The 17,307-nt window shown below is 43.3% G+C and overlaps 1 protein-coding gene and 1 pseudogene across 1 annotated transcript; both read left to right on the top strand.

Moving 5' to 3' along the window:
• Window positions 1-1,169: 1,169 nt before the first annotated feature.
• LOC147983003 (protein FAR1-RELATED SEQUENCE 5-like) lies at window positions 1,170-2,325 on the top strand (annotated as a pseudogene).
• A 3,743-nt stretch (window positions 2,326-6,068) lies between these two features.
• Window positions 6,069-7,406, top strand: LOC147983002 (3'-5' exonuclease-like). The gene is made up of 2 exons (XM_087540616.1): window positions 6,069-6,481; window positions 6,986-7,406. The coding sequence occupies exons 1-2, from the start codon at window positions 6,069-6,071 to the stop codon at window positions 7,404-7,406; spliced, it is 834 nt and encodes a 277-aa protein (XP_087396742.1).
• The last annotated feature ends 9,901 nt before the right edge of the window (window positions 7,407-17,307 follow it).

Here is a 17,307-nt window from a genome sequence, read left to right as displayed (position 1 = left end):
CACTGAAAGCAACTGAAGCTTCGCTATGAGGATCATCGAAGCTTGTTTGGATCCAGTAGATACAGTTTTGAGGTAAGAATGGCTGTGAATATTAATTACTGGTGCACATTCTTTGAGACCATGCAAAATTCTAAGATAAAATGCTTATATGAAATTGATAGGTAGCAGAAACTGCTTATGCCTGAAACTAAATAGTGGAACTAAATTGATAGGTAGCAGAAACTGCTCATTGGTCATTTTGCTTGGAGACATACTGAGTTCGTTAAGCCTACTAATTAGCTAGAACAGGTTGAGCCAAGAGGTAGATGTTATTTGTTCTTTCATGCTCTTTCTTTTGTTGATATTCAGTCCTAACCTCACAAAACTGCGCTACACTTTCACTTATAATGAGCCAAGAGAGAGAATGTTCATTAGTTTTATTTGGATTTAGTGTACATAAATAATTGGCTAAGTTTGGTTATATTTAGCATTAGTTGTTTCCTGGCACTGAAAAATGGTAGCTTGTTTAGTTTCCCTTGACAAGTTACATTAGCAATGTGTAAAAGTTTGTCAAAGCTCTCATTCCTTGTTATTTTATAGAGCTGTTTTACGGTGATTGGGTTAGTACTCAGAGTACTTAGCGGTACTTACATGTCTGATGACGTCTGATTATTATTAGCCGTCCGATCTTGCGGGGAATTAAACTTGATTAAATTTAAGCGATAAGGGCATAATGGTCCAGGGGCAAAAATCTTTTCTTGAACCGATCACCCGAGGACCAGATCCATGTATACTCGATCCAGATCAGAAACCTCCTCCGATCTATTCGTCGCCGCTCCTGACCTTCTCCGTCCTCGACCTGCCTGGTGAGAGGAATAAATTCATCATCCTCGTCCTCCACCCAACCAACCCCAGCCCCCCACGCTGTCACCGAAGAAGAAGAAGGCCGGATCTGCGCCGGCTGAATAGGCGGCGACGGCGGCGGGCGATCCCATCTCTTCGCGCGTACCAGGTATGAATCCAGTTTATTAGAGTCATCATCCATGCTAGGATAGTACTTGTTGGACGTTGATGATTGGTTTCCCTCACATGTCAAACCAGCAAAGTCTTTTCCATGCACTTGTCTTTGCCTATGAGCTATTTTACACCTGCAACATTGATAAACAGAAAGATGTTGATGATTGGTTTCCCTCACATGTCATATGCAGGAAGACATGGCGTATGCAAGTGATGAGAGTATGTTCGAGTATGTAAATGTTGTCAGCAAAATGTTTGATAGTGAGGCTGAAGGCTATGAATTCTACAACAAATATGCTCTTGAAAAAGGTTTTAGTGTGAGGAAAAGCTACGTTGAGTGGGATGGATCCAACAAATACATAATTTTAAGGAAAATTGTGTGTAGTCGTCAAGGGTTTCGCGAAGATAAGCACATGAAAAGAAAGATGGAAGATAGAAAGAGGAGGCCACGAAGTTTAACTCGTGTTAGGTGTAATGCTAAATTGGTCATTATGAGACAGGAGGAAACCGGCCGGTGGTTTGTCAAGGATTTCATCGATGAGCACAGCCATCCTCTAGCCCCACGGGATCTTTCTTGTTTGTTGCGTTCGCACAGACGAATTAGCGATGAGCAGAAAGCGGACATTGCGGACATGGAAAAATGTGGGATCCGCAAATACCGTATTATGGATATTTTGTGCTTCCAATACGGTGGATTTGATAAGGTTGGATGCATAAAGAGGGACGTTTATAATTTCTGCCATGCTAATAAGCAGGAGACAATCAGTGCCGGTGATGCTAAAACGGTGATCATGCACATGATGGCGAGGCGAGAGCAAGATGTGGATTTTTTCTTCAAGTACTTGGTAGACGAGCATGGCCATCTGAAGGGACTGTTCTGGGCTGATAGTCAATCGCGACTTGACTACGAGGCTTTCGGAGACGTCATTGTTTTCGATAGCACATACAGAACCAACAAATACAATCTGCCATTCGTGCCTTTTGTCGGGTTGAATCACCACCGCAGCACTGTTATATTTGGCTGTGGTATAATTTCTCATGAAACAAGCCAGGCATACGAGTGGATGTTGCGGACCTTTTCTGATTGGATGGCACAGAAGCATCCGATATCTATGATCACAGATGGGGACCTTGCAATGCAGAGAGCAATAAGGGTGGTCTGGCCAGACTCAAACCATAGACTATGTATATGGCACATTCAGCAGAACATTGTACGCCGTCTGCATGATGATGACGTAAAGGAGGAATTCAGATCTTTCATTTATGATACTTCTTCCATTGAAGAGCATGAGATAAAATGGATACAATTCTTACAACGGAATAAAGTAACCAGTGAGGAGTCTTGGCTGCATCAGATGTATCAGATGAGAAAGTTGTGGTGTGCTCCATATCTTGAGGGGCGTTGTTTCCTAGGATTGAGCAGCAATCAGAGGAGTGAGAGCTTGAACTCTGTGCTACATACGCATCTTGAGGGTAAGATGTCATTGTTTGAAATGCTAGAGCACTATGAGCGTTGCCTTGCGTCGCGACGGATTAACGAAGCTCTCCATGACGTCAAAGCCTTGCAGTCCGTTCCATTTACAGAGGAAAATGCTTCGCCGCTTGAGAAACACGCCGCAACAGTTTTCACACCTAGTGTCTTTAAGATGGTCTTATGGAGCATAGATGCTGTCAGCAAATGTCAGATTAGAGAGATACTAGATGGATCAGAAGATTCCACTTATGTTGTGTCCAAGCAGGAAAGAATGGATAAAAAGTTTGGAGTGCGCATTGAAGAGCAAGGAGGTCTTTTGCACAGGGTGAGTTGTTCTTACCGTAAGTTGGAATGCACAGGCACACCATGTTCCCACATTTTTTACATACTGGGGATTTTAAAACAAACAATTCTGCCCGGTTGTTGCGTTCCCACTAGGTGGACTATGAATGCAAAATGTGCATACGCACCTACCAGAAAAAACCAGATGTATGACTATTCGCTAAGCCTGCAGAGGTACCGCGAGTTGCGGAATTGTAGTCACGCCGCAAGTTTCCAGGCATGCCACTCTGATGAGGACTATCACCGTCTAAAGATGCTTTTGCAAGCACAACATCATGGCAAGCAATCAAGTTTTGAACAAGCTGACAGCAAGGAGTCAACTAATGCTCGGCATAACAGCATTAGGTTTGGCCCGTTGATGCCGCACTCGCAGAAAGTTGATAAGGTTCTGGATCCCGTGCATGTGCCAGGACGAGGTGCACCGAAGAAAAGGCCGCAGGCAAAGACAAAGAAGTCAAGATCACAGAATATCTGTGGCTATTGCAAGAAACCAGGTCACAATCGACGTAAATGCGCTAAATTGCTAGAGGTACGAAATATGTTCATATTTTTTTGCATGTGTTTTACTCATAATTGATGTCCATGTGATTTATTCTATTCTTCTGTGTAGGATATCGAGGCTGAACTGTGATATCTACATACAGCATGAACCGACGATGAGCCAGAGAAAGTCGTGTGCCATTCATGTTTGTGTGACGTGGTCTTTACATTCTATTTCACCGTGACAGTAATTTAGTGAAGTGCGGTTGTACTGGCATGTTACTGTATTAGTTCGACATCTTTCGTTTCCATTTTCTGTGTGTATCATTTGATGTCCAACTTTAAGAATGATGATGTATTTCGACAAATTGGGCACTATGATTCTTCACCCTTACTATGGTTGTCATGCATATTCATAATCATCATGCATATTCTTCATTTACAGAGCAATAATGACTGACGTATTTTTTAAATAAGCGGGGCCCACTGGGGTGTGCTTGGAAATCTTTGAAAAACCTCCATGCACGTTCATCTTCGCTGCACGCAAATCGGGCAGCAGCCGCTGTGCCAGTAGCTGTCAAGGCCTTGATGAATCACTATTCACATGCAGGTCCCCGACTCTTGCATGCAGGTCCCCGAGTATTGCATGCAGGTCCCCGACTCTTGCATGCAGGTCCCCGACTCTTGCATGCAGGTCCCCTTGAGGCATAGACCGATGTTTTCAGCAGTCATTCTAGAGGGCATTATAAATTTAAAAAAATACAAAAACTTGGAAACCTAGATTTGTTTGTGGAAGAGATCATGTGTGCCAAAACTGAGGTGATTTGGAGGTGGTCGAAAAAATGCCCGCATTCCCGGAGGGACCATTTGGTCTTAACTTAAGCCAGTTTTTGCAAAACGTGAATTTTTCCACCACCTACAAATCACCCATATTTTTCTTGTACATGGTGACCCACATGTGCAAAACATGTGTATGCAAGAAAATTTTGAAAAAAATTATTTTACAATGCCCCCTTGAGGCATAGACCGATGTTTTCAGCAGTCAGTCTAGAGGGCATTATAAATTCAAAAAATTTAAAAAAATACAAAAACTTGGAAACCTAGTTTTGTTTGTGGAAGAGATCATGTCTGCCAAAACTGAGGTGATTTGGAGGTGGTCGAAAAAATGCCCGCATTCCCGGAGGGACCATTTGGTCTAACTTAAGCCAGTTTTTGAAAAAACGTGAATTTTTCCACCACCTACAAATCACCCATATTTTTCTTGTACATGGTGACCCACATGTGCAAAACATGTGTATGCAAGAAAATTTTGAAAAAAATTATTTTATAATGCCCCCTTGAGGCATAGACCGATGTTTTCAGCAGTCAGTCTAGAGGGCATTATAAATTCAAAAAATTTAAAAAAATACAAAAACTTGGAAACCTAGTTTTGTTTGTGGAAGAGATCATGTGTGCCAAAACTGAGGTGATTTGGAGGTGGTTGGAAAAATGCACATTTCTGATATTTTCACAGGTTACAAAATATATTATTGGAGAGAATATAGACAGCACCACACAGCAACATCACATTCATCCAATACAATAGAAGATAGCTCTCCGAATACAATTCATCATATTAGTCTCCGAATTCAAAAGACCGAACAAAGATAGAACATTACAAGTCTCGAGACCGCGAGTAGCGAATTTGTCTTCACATTACAAGTCGATATCGATCATCTAAACTACCATCACATAGAAGAGAGTTGCGGTCATCACGATGAGCATCATCGCGATGAAACTGGTCTTCATCCGGTTCCTCCAACGCTCCCTCCTCTCTCCCGCTAGATAGCGGGCGTATCTAGATTCCGCCTCCGCCCTAGTGGTGTACCCTTTGTAACTGTTACCGCTGAAACAGTGAACCTGTCTCCGACACTCCTCCCAGTCGTCGTAGACTCCGGGAACCTTACCCTTGTACACGACATACGACGTCATCTCTATGCACAAGCCAAACAACAGACAATACATAAGCAATAAATAAGTATGCAACAAAAGGATTGGAAGAGAAAAGCAAGACATTAATAGCACAATTCATGGTCCTAGTAATAAATAGCATCGATTACATCTAAGTTTAACGACTGTCCAAACCAAAGAGACATACAATTCATTAAAGTTTAATTACAACATGAGCCAATCAATGTTTCAGAACTACACATAGCATCACTACTTTCGACTCGACTCATGGGACCGGAGCGTGGATGAAGCCGCCGTCTGTCCTGATGGTCATGAAATCGCGGGCGTTGTCAGCCTGCATTTGTAGTGTTGTGTCTATCTCACTGCACAGAACACGGAATGTTAGAAGAAATAAAGAACGATCGATGGATGCATTTTTTGTTGTTTTGGCTAATGTTGTTTTGGTGCTGTTTTCGTGCCATTTAGGATGGCTGCAGTGACTTTTTGGTGCCATTTTTCATCTCTTAATATGGTTGCAGTGAGAGCAAAATATGGCTGTTATTTTTTTTGTTTTGTTTCAGAAACAGGACAAACCAAAGGGCCCACGTCTCCCCTCCAGATTTTTCGAGGGCCAAAGGGCAGGATGTTTGAGTTTTCGAGGCAACTCCCCACGCCTCCCTTCCACTGGCAACTCCCCACGACGCAGGGAACTCCCCTCCTATTCCATTGCCGCTCAATCTGCCTCCCTCTGCCTCCCTCCTCATTCCATTGCCGCTCCATCTTCCTCCCTCTGCCTCCACCATCAAGAAACTCCCCTCTGCCTCCACCATCGCTGGCCAGGAGGGCAATGACGGAGGAATCGTGGAGCAACTCCCCTCCGTCTGCCAAGAGAATGGCGGAGGCATCGTGGAGCAACTCCCCTCCGTCTGCCAAGCATCACCAAGGTGAGGCGTCTGGCAAGGAGCCGCTGGTGGTTGACGACGACGTTCCGGTCCCCGGGCAGAAGCAGGACTACACCGTGAAGCTCATGGTTGATATCCACCTGAAGGAGAAGCTGGATGTCGTATGCACCGGCAATCCAGACGAAGCCGACAAGAGGATCCGCGAGATCAGGAGGAGGCTCGGCGGCATGTTTCCTCGGTCGATCGGCGTTGATGTCGAGTATACGAGGGAAGATGAACCTCCGCAAAAGGCTGCAGTTCTACAGTTATGCGTGGAGGATCTCGTCCTGGTATACCACATCACCGCGGCAACCAAATGGTAAAAACATCCAGTTCTGGAGTTTCTGAAGTTCTGACGTTTCTGTCTAATTAGTAATTTCTGAAGTTTCTGAAGTAGACGCAATAGTTCTGTAGTTCTGAAGTAGATGCAATACTAGTTCTGAAGTTCTGAAGTTTCTGTCTAATTAGTAGTTTCTGTAGTTTCTGAAGTTTCTGAAGCAGATGCAATAGTTCTGAAGTTCTGAAGTAGATGCAATACTAGTTCTGAAGTTCTGAAGTTTCTGTCTAATTAGTAGTTTCTGAAGTTTCTCAAGTAGATGCAATAGTTCTGAAGTTTCTGAAGTTTCTCAAGTAGATGCAATAGTTCTGAAGTTTCTGAAGTTTCTCAAGTAGATGCAATAGTTCTGAAGTTCTGAAGTAGATGCAATACTAGTTCTGAAGTTCTGGAGTAGATGCAATACTAGTTCTGAATTTTATGTCTAATTAGTAGTTTCTGAAGTTTTTGAAGTAGATGAATTTGATGCACCAGATTAATTTGATGCAGGCCTAAGGAACTCCGCCCGCTCCTGCAGGAGAAGAAGCTCTACACCTTTGTTGGCTTCTCCATTGGAGGTGACAAGGAGAAACTGAAATTGTCTGGTTTGGAGATCAACCCCGACAAGTACGTCGACATGCAGCGCAAATGGAGAGTTCCAAGGAATGGAAAGAAGTGGCAGGCTTTGGCTGAGTTTGCAGCCAGCCTCATCCACCCATCGTACAAGGAAATGAAGAAGAAGATCAACAAGGAATTGGACCACAAACTATGGGGGGACAGCCCACTACCAAACAACCTCATCGAGTACGCAGCGAAAGATGCGTACGTCACCTACGAGGCATGGAAGAAAATCAATATCGTCAAAGAAGGTTTGGAGTACTGGCAAGAGGCGGAGGATCATTGGGATGACCCCTACTACTGGGGATATTGAGTTGTTTGTGGTATTATGTGTCTCAGTTTACAGTTATGTGGTTGAACAAGTTTGCTTTTGTAATGCTGAACAAGTTAGCTTTTGTTATGTTGAACAAGTTTGCTTTCGTAATGCTGAACAAGTTAGCTTTTGTTATGTTGAACAAGTTTGCTTTTGTAATGATGAACAAGTTTGCTTTTGTTATGTAGTTATGTGATTGTTATGATGCTGGTGCAGAACACTTATGGTTGTGATGTGATGCAAAATCCTTCAACTTTTGGTGATCATTTAGTTCAAGTTTTGGTCAGATCATACAGAATGTTGTCTAGAAGTTTTTGTGATCATTTAGTAGTTTTTTTATACAGAAGCCTTTCACTATAACTGAAAAAGCTGAAGTTCTCAGCATCAAGAATCACACAACACAGCACCTACATTATGATGATACACTATCAACTGCAGACCTGAATGCATCCAATTCGTCCTTTCCCAAGCAGTGATGGTAACTGAAAGTATAACAACTAAAAACACAGCTCTACTGTATGTGTCCAATAGTGCCATCATAACAGAACTTTGAAAAGTCCTATATTATACAGTAGCAAGCATCACAAGTTTCAGATGGTGGCACAAAATTGCTACACTCAGTCGATCTACCTAGCATTATCAGCATGGATACCATTGAGACGTCAACAGAAACTGGGGTACCTGCGTTGTGCTACGGTGGTTGAGGAGATGGATCCGGCCGATCCCGTTCGGGGGGCGCGGGGGCGGCGGGGGTGGAGTCGCCGACGGCGTGCAGGGGCGGCGGACAGAGGGGGACGAGTGGGGGATCTGGCGATGGAGGGAGGGAGGCCACAGTGCGAGGGGAATAGGTGGAGTGGGGGGAGGGTTCTAATGGCCTACTTCGGATGGGCCTAATTCGGATGGGCCTAATTCGGATGGGCCGTCTCGTTGTCTGCGCCTGAGGCATGCATGCATGGGAATGGCGGTGACGTGGGTTTGCATGCGCGGGTGGCGGACGTGAACTTTATCTATCCGAAATATGTTATGATTTCTACCCGAAAACAAGCTCGCGTGCGACGCTCTCCCGTGTGACGCACGCCTCTCGCGTGATACGCGATTCCGATGCGACCGCGTGCCAAGTTTTATAGATGGAAACTTCTTTAGACACAATGCCATCTCAAAAACAACTCAGAAACAACTGTATGATTGATCATAAAACACATGCATTGTTGTTCAAAGAAATGTCTCATGAATAAAATGTACCATAATTGCGAACATAGTGTGAAACAGAAAACAAAATGTTTGTTTGCAACTAAATAATCCTGGTTTGAAGCTTTAACTGGTTGAAAAACAATTGAGCCTACTCCATATTGTCTTCTGCACTGCCAAAATCCAGTGACCTCTTGCGTTGCGTCGTTGGAGATTGCGTCGGGCTTGGCGACGACCCACGTGCTTCAATCTTCTTCTCTTTAACATCAATGTAACCATACAACTTAAGTTGTTCTTGGTCTTTCTCTGCCAACTCTCTAGCAAGACCCTCCATTTCTTGGATTCTCACTTCCTGTAGAAAACCATAGGAATTGTATTAGGAAGAACTCAAAAAAGACGTAGCCATAAACTAGATGCATGTAACATGTAAAATTTGAACCTCGGAATCAATGTCATCCTCGGGAAAACAACTCGTAGTTATATTGTACACAATGTACAGGTGACATGTCTTGCTGCCATTCAGATCAGAAAGCATTTTTTGTACATCATCTGGTCCTGCAATCAAGAACATTCCTTCTGGCAGCTTCCACGCAGACCCGGGTAAGAAGTAGTACAGTTCTGCTCCCAGTTTGCAACCAAAAGTATCTCTCATTTCACTCATAATGAGATCGTAGGTAACTTTGGCGGGTTCAAAAATTCTGACCTCTGCCGGGTGTTCATCAAAGTATGCTCTCGGGACATGTGACATCTCATCATCCCTACTAACAAAAAATTCCATGACCAGCACCTAGTATCTCACATCAGAGTTAATACATTCAATGAGTAAAGGGGCAAACATAATTTTTTGTGTGCATAGCAACATTGCGGCGTTGTTACCTGCTTTTGTGGAATGTATCCTTCATGTGGAGTGACTGGGGATTGTGCCATCTCAAACCTTCTCACCTTATTATGTGGAATGTATCCTTCATGTGGTGTGACTGGGGACTCTGCCATCACAGGTTTCTTATCCTGCGTATGAAACGTCGATAGTGGGTTTACACACAAGTTTTGAAAGGTCATACCATATCTTGGGTATGCATCGTTGCGAGGTACTTACAAGGGGAGAATTGACGATATGTTGTTGGGGTGGACTGATGTGGCATTGAACGGGTGACTCTATCGCAATGTGTCGAGTGAATGGCGACTGTGCCGTGTCATGATGCTTAGCCTACATACAATCGCCGACATAAGGTTGCCACAAATTGAAGATGTTTATATCATAGAATACGTAGGTCCTTAATATATAGAATCGGTGCGAGATACTTACAGGGGGAGAATAATTGAAGACATGTTGTCGGGGTGGCCGTGAGATCGCACGGTCTTCTAACATATGTCCTTCCAAGCAGACCTTCTCCAGCATGGCCTTATAATCCATGTCCAACCGCTCCTGTAGCAGCTTACTGTCCATATCCGCACGTGCCTGCAACACATAGGCATCCATCCTGACTCGCTCTGTCTGTATAATACTGTCCACAAGCTTCCGGTCCTTCTGCAACGTTTGATGCATTTCCTTGTAGCCTAAGACAAACTTTTTTTCCATGTGCTCATAGTCCCTCTTATACTTTTCTTCAATCTCAAGACGCATCTTCGCCATCTTAAGGGAAAACTCCTCACGCTCCTCCTTTATCATCCTGTCCACGTATGAACGTTCTTTTTTTCAGTTTCTTATCTACCTCAGCGCGATCCTTTTGCACCTTCAAGTCGATCTCCCGACGCGCTTCATGCAAAGACTTGTCATACTCCGCACGGTTGTTATGCGCCTCTGAGACCATGGTCCCTACAGCAACACATATACCCATAGTATGAAAACTGTATCCACACCCTCATCCAACTAATTCGAAACAATACGACCGTGAAAAAATATTCATAATAAGTTCGTACGATCAACTAGTACAAACTATCAATCAAAAAGCTCTTGCATGACATCCTGTACTCGAATCACAACATAACTACTCAACTATGGCAAAAGCTGGATTTTCTAATCTCTTCGGAAATTACTTGTTGGTCGAATCAATGGAAAAAATAATCAGCACTGCAATCGAAGATGAGAGAAGCCGTGGAAGAGACCTTTTTAATCCGGCGTCGGCGTGGTCGCTTGAGAAGCGATGGCGCGATCCCGGCGATGGCTATGTGAGGAGAAACAAGGTAGATGGGGGTGGTTAGGATAGGGTAGATATGCGGTAGAATGGGAAGGTCTATATCCGTGATTGTAGGGTTAATTAGTTATTTTGAAGTAATGCGCGTCGATGCAAGTTTTTTTTTAACGAGCACGATCTTTTCGGGGCTTCGAAAACATGTGCACTGACCGCGGGTCGAACCACATATGACACAAGCCCGAGCCATGGCCGTGCCCGTGCCAACCCGCCGCCCACCATTCTAACTTATTGTTCTCTAAAAAAGGAAGAGCAATAAATTCAGTCCAAGAATTTCCAGATATAATTGTCAACCCATTTTCGTTCGTAATTACGAGATATGTTTGGCACAATTAGTGGCTAACTGGGTTCTTTTTTTTTGAGGAATAGTGGCAACTTGGTTTGATACATGCCAAACGTTACGTTCAGATTAGTTGCATTATTTCGTTCATTTTTTATGAAAAAAATCTATAAAAAGTGTTAATTGGACAATGTGAACAATGTGGCACGAAGGTTGTCGGCCCAGCCAGTGGATGGAACGGATGGTACATGTACACGCAAGTACGATCTCTGACACGTGCATTTCGGGTCCCTGTACATGTACATGTAAACCAACCCAACATTGATCCGGTTCAGTGGATGCATGCATGATCTATGTGGCACGAAGTATGTCGGCCGAGCCAGTCAACGGACCAGATTGATGCTACAGGAGGGACTCCATTGTAGACCAACGCTCCATCAATGTCCGGTGTGTGTGCTCCGTCAACCCTAAAACCCTTAAACCCTAAACCCTGATAACCCTAAACCCCCCCACCCCTCCCACTAAACCGTAAAAACATTCAAATTTTTGCCCCACATGGAAACCATTATGCATGCATTCTCTATGTGGTCATGGGATGCCATGAAAGATTTTTGGGATTATACACGCAAGTACGATCTCTGACACGCACATTTCCAGCCTAGCATGTCAACACCCCGAAAGCACTAGCTGGGTTCCTCACCTGTATGAAACCAACCAAACATCGATCCGGTCCAGTGGATGGATGCATGCTCTATGTGGCACCAAGTTTGTCGGCCGAGCCAGTCAACGGACCGGATCGATGGTATCGGAGGGAATTCATTGTAGACCAACGCTCCATCAATGTCCGGTGTGTGTGCTACGTCCACCGTAAGACAAACATAGTTCCGTTAACCCTAAAACCCTTAAAACCTAAACCCTGATAACCCTAACCACCCCACCCACTAAACCGTAAAAACATTCAAATTTTTGCCGCACATGGAAACCATTATGCATGCATTCTCTATGGGGTCATGGGATGCCATGAAAAAAGTTTGGGATTATACATGCAAGTACGATCTCTGACATGTGCATTTCCGGCCTAGCATGTCAACACCCCGAAAGCACTAGCTACTTTCCTCACCTGTATGAAACCAACCCAACATTGATCCGGTCCAGTGGATGGATGCATGCTCTATGTGGCACGAAGTTTGTCGGCCGAGCCATTCAACGGATCGGATCGATGCTACCAGAGGTAATCCATTGTAGACCAACGCTCCACCAATGTCCGGTGTGTGTGCTATGTCCACCGTAAGACAAACATAGTTCCGTCAACCCTAGAACCCTTAAACCCTAAACCCTGATAACCCTAACCCCACCCCCCCACTAAACCGTAAAAACATTCAAAAAATTTCCCAACATGGAAACCATTATGCATTCATTCTCTATGTGGTCATGGGATGCCATTAAGAAAGTTTGGGATCATTAGTACATATACATGCAAGTACGTTCTCTGACACGCGCATTTCCGGGCTTGCATGTAAACACTCAACCCTAAACCCTGATAACCCTAACCCCTGATAACCGTAAACCCCTAAACCCTAAACCCCATAAACCCCACACCGAGTTCACAAGATTTTCTTATTTCTTTATATCATTTATCCAAATCTCACATAACTCACGCGGCCCACCCCTCCCTAAATCCCGCGATTATAGCTCCGCATTCTAACCACCCGGGCCGCCCGCACCTCCCACGACCGCTGCAAGATCAGATCGGAGACGCCGGTCGCCCACGGAATACAGGAGTCGGCGGCCACCACTCGCCGCCCACCGCCAACGTGATCTGAGGGCTCGGACGTCAGTGTTCTTCTCGCCGCCTCCTCCTCGCGTGAACGTGCCGTTTTTCCTTTGCGTCGTCGACCGCGCTATACCGGCACTTATAGTTTCCGACGCACTAACCGCCGCCATCTACTCGGTGGCACCATCTCCGAGGTAAGGTCTTAGCTGATCGTAACTCTTTATAATCGTTGTTCGCCCATGCTTTAGTTGTTGAACCCTCATAGGTTTTGCACCCAAATAGGTTCTGTGCTTAAACCCATAAGTGGATCATATGTTAAATGACCCAGTTAATTTTGTTAAAATTAATTCTCTGCTAATTTTGTTATACATTTTCCAATTTTGTTCAGATTAATTGAGCCTGATTTTATCATTGCATACGAGGCAGCAATGTCAGTTTCAGATACGAACCTTAATAATGGAGAAAAGCCCATCTCCGAAATTACCGATGCGGTAAGTAATTTACTGTTTGTGTACAATCGTTTCGTACACATAATTCATGTGTACTCAGTAATATTTAATGGCATGTAACAGGAACTCGCCGAAAAGCATGGTCATATGAAGTTAGTATGCTCACAGACAAGGTTCGGAAAAACCATGAAACTGTTGTCACAAGACCACAGAAAGTACATCATATCAGAAACCGGTCTTGGCGGTCTGACCCAGATGCATGAAGTGACTCTACGGCGCATAATGTTGGTTAGACTAGCCAAGAGCATAGATATGGACACGCAATCCATTACCATCGGTAAAACGCCAATTCCTATAACAAAAGAGGACGTGCAAGGTATATTTGGCATTCCGATAGAAGGGGGGGATATAGAGCCACATCTGGAAATGCAAACCGACACAAAATTGTTTACCGCCTATGCAAACAATGGGCAAATTTTGATTTCTGACCTTGAAACGGGGATCCGAGCTTCCAAAGCCCCAGACGGCGATTTCCTGAGGCGGTTCATTCTGTACGCAATTGGTACTGTTCTAGCACCAATAGCACAACATTATGTGGACTCGAAATTTCTCAACCTCGTTACAGATCTTGAAAACCTTCGGAAATTTAACTAGGGATGTTTCACATTTAATCACTTCTTCAAGTCCGTTCACAAGTTTAGAAATCCAGATCACGTAAATCTACAAGGAAATTTAATTCTGCTCCAGGTTAGTGATAGATCACTACTTAATGTCCTTTAATTATTGTTCTGTTGCATATCTGTATGGTGATGAACTAATTTATTGTGTAGTATTGGTACTGGGAGCACGTGCGTAGTGGCCGATTAATGTATGCTTCTAGACCCCCTCCATTGATCGCACGATGGGACGAAATGATGGCTACTTTAAGAAGCGATGCTTACGTAAAAGGAGGTCTTCATAACGGGCTGGTACCTATCTACAATTGAACTTTATATATCCGATTTTTTATTTGGTACTAATGGTTCATTATATTTTAAAAAAATAGGTTGTCATGGAAATTTGTGCTCCTCAATGACCGTCCGAGAATTCTAATAATTTTCCAAGAAAAAAAGATGAACATGTGCATCAACATGATTCGTATCGAGCACCATCACAAGGACAGCAATTTAGTAGCCAGCAAGTATGTACTCCAAAGACTATTTGTTTTTGCAATATCACAAATAGGTGTCATGGAACCTCATTCATTTAGCTATTGTTACCAACGGGGTTTTATTTTGTTTACACAGATTGAAATGGTAGTTGAAGTCATGAATGCACGCATTGCTGATCATGAAAAGAAGGTATGCAGGAAGTTAATGGAAATTGAGCACAGATTTGATGTCAAATACCAGACTCTAGGTGAAGACTTGATCGACATGAAGACTAAAACTGGCACTAATCCTAGGTTGTCGAAGGCCGAGGACGAAATTAAAGACTTAAGGAGGGAACTCCATGTATGTCATACTGTGCATTTTGTATTTTTTATGAATATGTTCCTTCATGTTCATTATTGTTTGCATTGTTACAGGACTTAAAATACGAATTTACAAGGAACTGACAATCAGTGTCACAGAAAGGAGGCGTGCAGGTGATCAAAATTGGCCCAACACGTTAATATCTAAAAGTAACAAACTAATGATGAACTACCTTTGTTCATTGTAGGATCAAGTCAATGTGTGCAATTCATCCCTGACAGGAACTCCTAGGGCTAGCCAAATCACGACAGGGACTTCGAGTACACCAAGTGCAAGACATGTGACGGAAAACAATGAGGAACCACAATTAACTCCGATGAAGCCTGTCTTTGGTAATGATTACAAGTTCACGGATGAGGACATAGAGACAGCCGTTTACATCTGCGGAACATATGACCCTGTTGACATAGCTAGAATCGGAGACATTTCCCTCACATCAGAAAATCTGAAGCGAAATTTGGACGAGAAATACATTTATGGTGATGTAAGCCCATTATACTCTATTGTACATCATTACTGCAACAACTGTCTTATTATTGTATGATTGAAAATTTGGCAGGTTATTATGGCATATGCTCTCATTAGCCAAATTGAGAATGATACTACCTCAATCATATCCCCTCAAGAAACCGAAAAGCTGTTACAAATGAAGAGGGTGGTTCCTGTTGGACGTGCAGCCTCATGGTTAGCTCGTGTAGCAGGAAAATTTGTAGGGCGCCGAAAGGTACACGTTTTCCACACTTTCATAGTTTACGTACACACTGTACACGACAAATTTCGGTTCTCAACCCAACCCAAAATTTACTGCAGGTGCATGTCCCACTCAATGTACACCAAAACCATTGGATGCTAATGATGTTTAATTTTGACAAAAAAGAAATTCAGACTCTGAACTCCATGAATTATCATTGTGACAAGACCAAGGAAGATTCTCTTGTAAGTGTTCTCTTGCTGCCTCTCTTGATCCGCATGGAACATGAGCTCCCAAAGTACCGTAACCCTATGTATAACTTGTCGTACCCTAGGTGGACTCGATTCAGTTCTGCATTGACGAAGTTGTCAAGAAAGGGTTGATATCACCAGCTAATAACATCAATTTTGCCAAATGGACCAAAAAACGCTATGAGAACATACCACAACAGACCAATGGGTACGCATGGCCTCATAAATTATTATTTGCGTACACGAATAAGATTACTGATCTTTAACTAAACATCGCAGGACTTCCTGTGCGGTTTGGACACTGCAGTACATGTTGTCATGGAACGGGGATGAAATGACCGATATTTTGAACCAGGTAATTGAATGCCTAATTTAAATTTGTACTTTGTTTAGCTTGAAAGCTATGCTGACGTCAGTGTCGGTTATCCAATATAGGCAAGGATAGATATTTTCAGGTGGAAAATATGTACAGCCTTACTGCATTCAAATTGCAATGCGCTTCGTCTCGAATCATATAAGTTCCCCATAACGGTTAGCGCTACATGAAGAATATATCATTTATTTCATAAGTCTCATGATTAGAACTAACGCAGCACTCTCTCTTATACAGAAGGAGGTGTACGATGCCCAGCAAGCAGTTCTACCTGATGCTTCAGAAGAGGACGTACAATTAGTCAACAATCCCGATGGTTCCAACGAACCTGACACATCCAACTCCCAGAAGGATACCGGTGCAGCCAACTCCCCCAAAAATGGTGCACCCAACTCCCCCAAAAGGAAGAGAGCACGTGGACGCCCGAGAAAGCTAGTCGATCCCGAGCAAGCAGCAAAAACAAAGAGTCTTAAAGAACTGAAACTTAAATTTGACAGCAAGACCATAGCCAACCAAGTGTCTTCGTTACCATCACGGTCACGCAGAGAGCATAAACCAGCACCAGCTTTATTGAGCCCATTCAAACACAAATAGGTAGCATCAATTGATACATGCTCATGCTCATGCTCTACTTTTAGCATCATTTGATACACGTTTAGTTCTTATCAAAAAGTGGAAATATGTACTTTTGGCAATCATGAGCATCCTCTACTTATTTCAATATCTAATGCATTGATACATGCTCATGCTCATGCTCTACTTTTAGCATCATTTGATACACGTTTAGTTCTTATCAGAAAGTGGAAATAGGTACTTTTGGCAATCATGAGCATCCTCTACTTATTGCAATATCTAGTGCATCATCAGTCCAAAGCTTGATTTGCCAATAGGTGGAATCGGCAATCATTTGCATGCTTTCATTTTGTCAAAAATTAATGCATAGTTTAGTTGTAATTGCTCATAGATATGGTAGGAACATGCTGAGTTATACACTAAACATAGTCATGCCAAGCTATAACTACCATAGTCATATTATGACAGTTCCTAGCATGCATCACCGTACGGCAGAATAACACAGCAACCATAACATAGACCACCGTACGATACTTGAGTTGCTAAGGCCTTGTACAATGCAAGGTGCTTAGGGGAGTTGCTTATAGAAATAAACCAGGCTTTTCTTAAGCACAGG

The sequence above is a fragment of the Triticum urartu genome, chromosome 2A (genome assembly GCF_056163025.1).
Source record: "Triticum urartu cultivar PI428250 chromosome 2A, HENAU_Tu73, whole genome shotgun sequence".
In the NCBI taxonomy this organism is placed as follows: domain Eukaryota; kingdom Viridiplantae; phylum Streptophyta; class Magnoliopsida; order Poales; family Poaceae; genus Triticum; species Triticum urartu.
The sequence above is the reverse complement of the archived record's forward strand: the minus strand, read 5'-3'. Positions and strand labels throughout refer to the sequence as shown.

Bases quoted from the DNA above. Each gene is read 5' to 3' on its own strand.
- LOC147983002 (XM_087540616.1), top strand. From the start codon at position 6,069: ATGACGGAGGAATCGTGGAGCAACTCCCCTCCGTCTGCCAAGAGAATG. The intron at 6,482-6,985 runs GTAAAAACATCC...AATTTGATGCAG, and splicing joins ATCACCGCGGCAACCAAATG to GCCTAAGGAACTCCGCCCGC.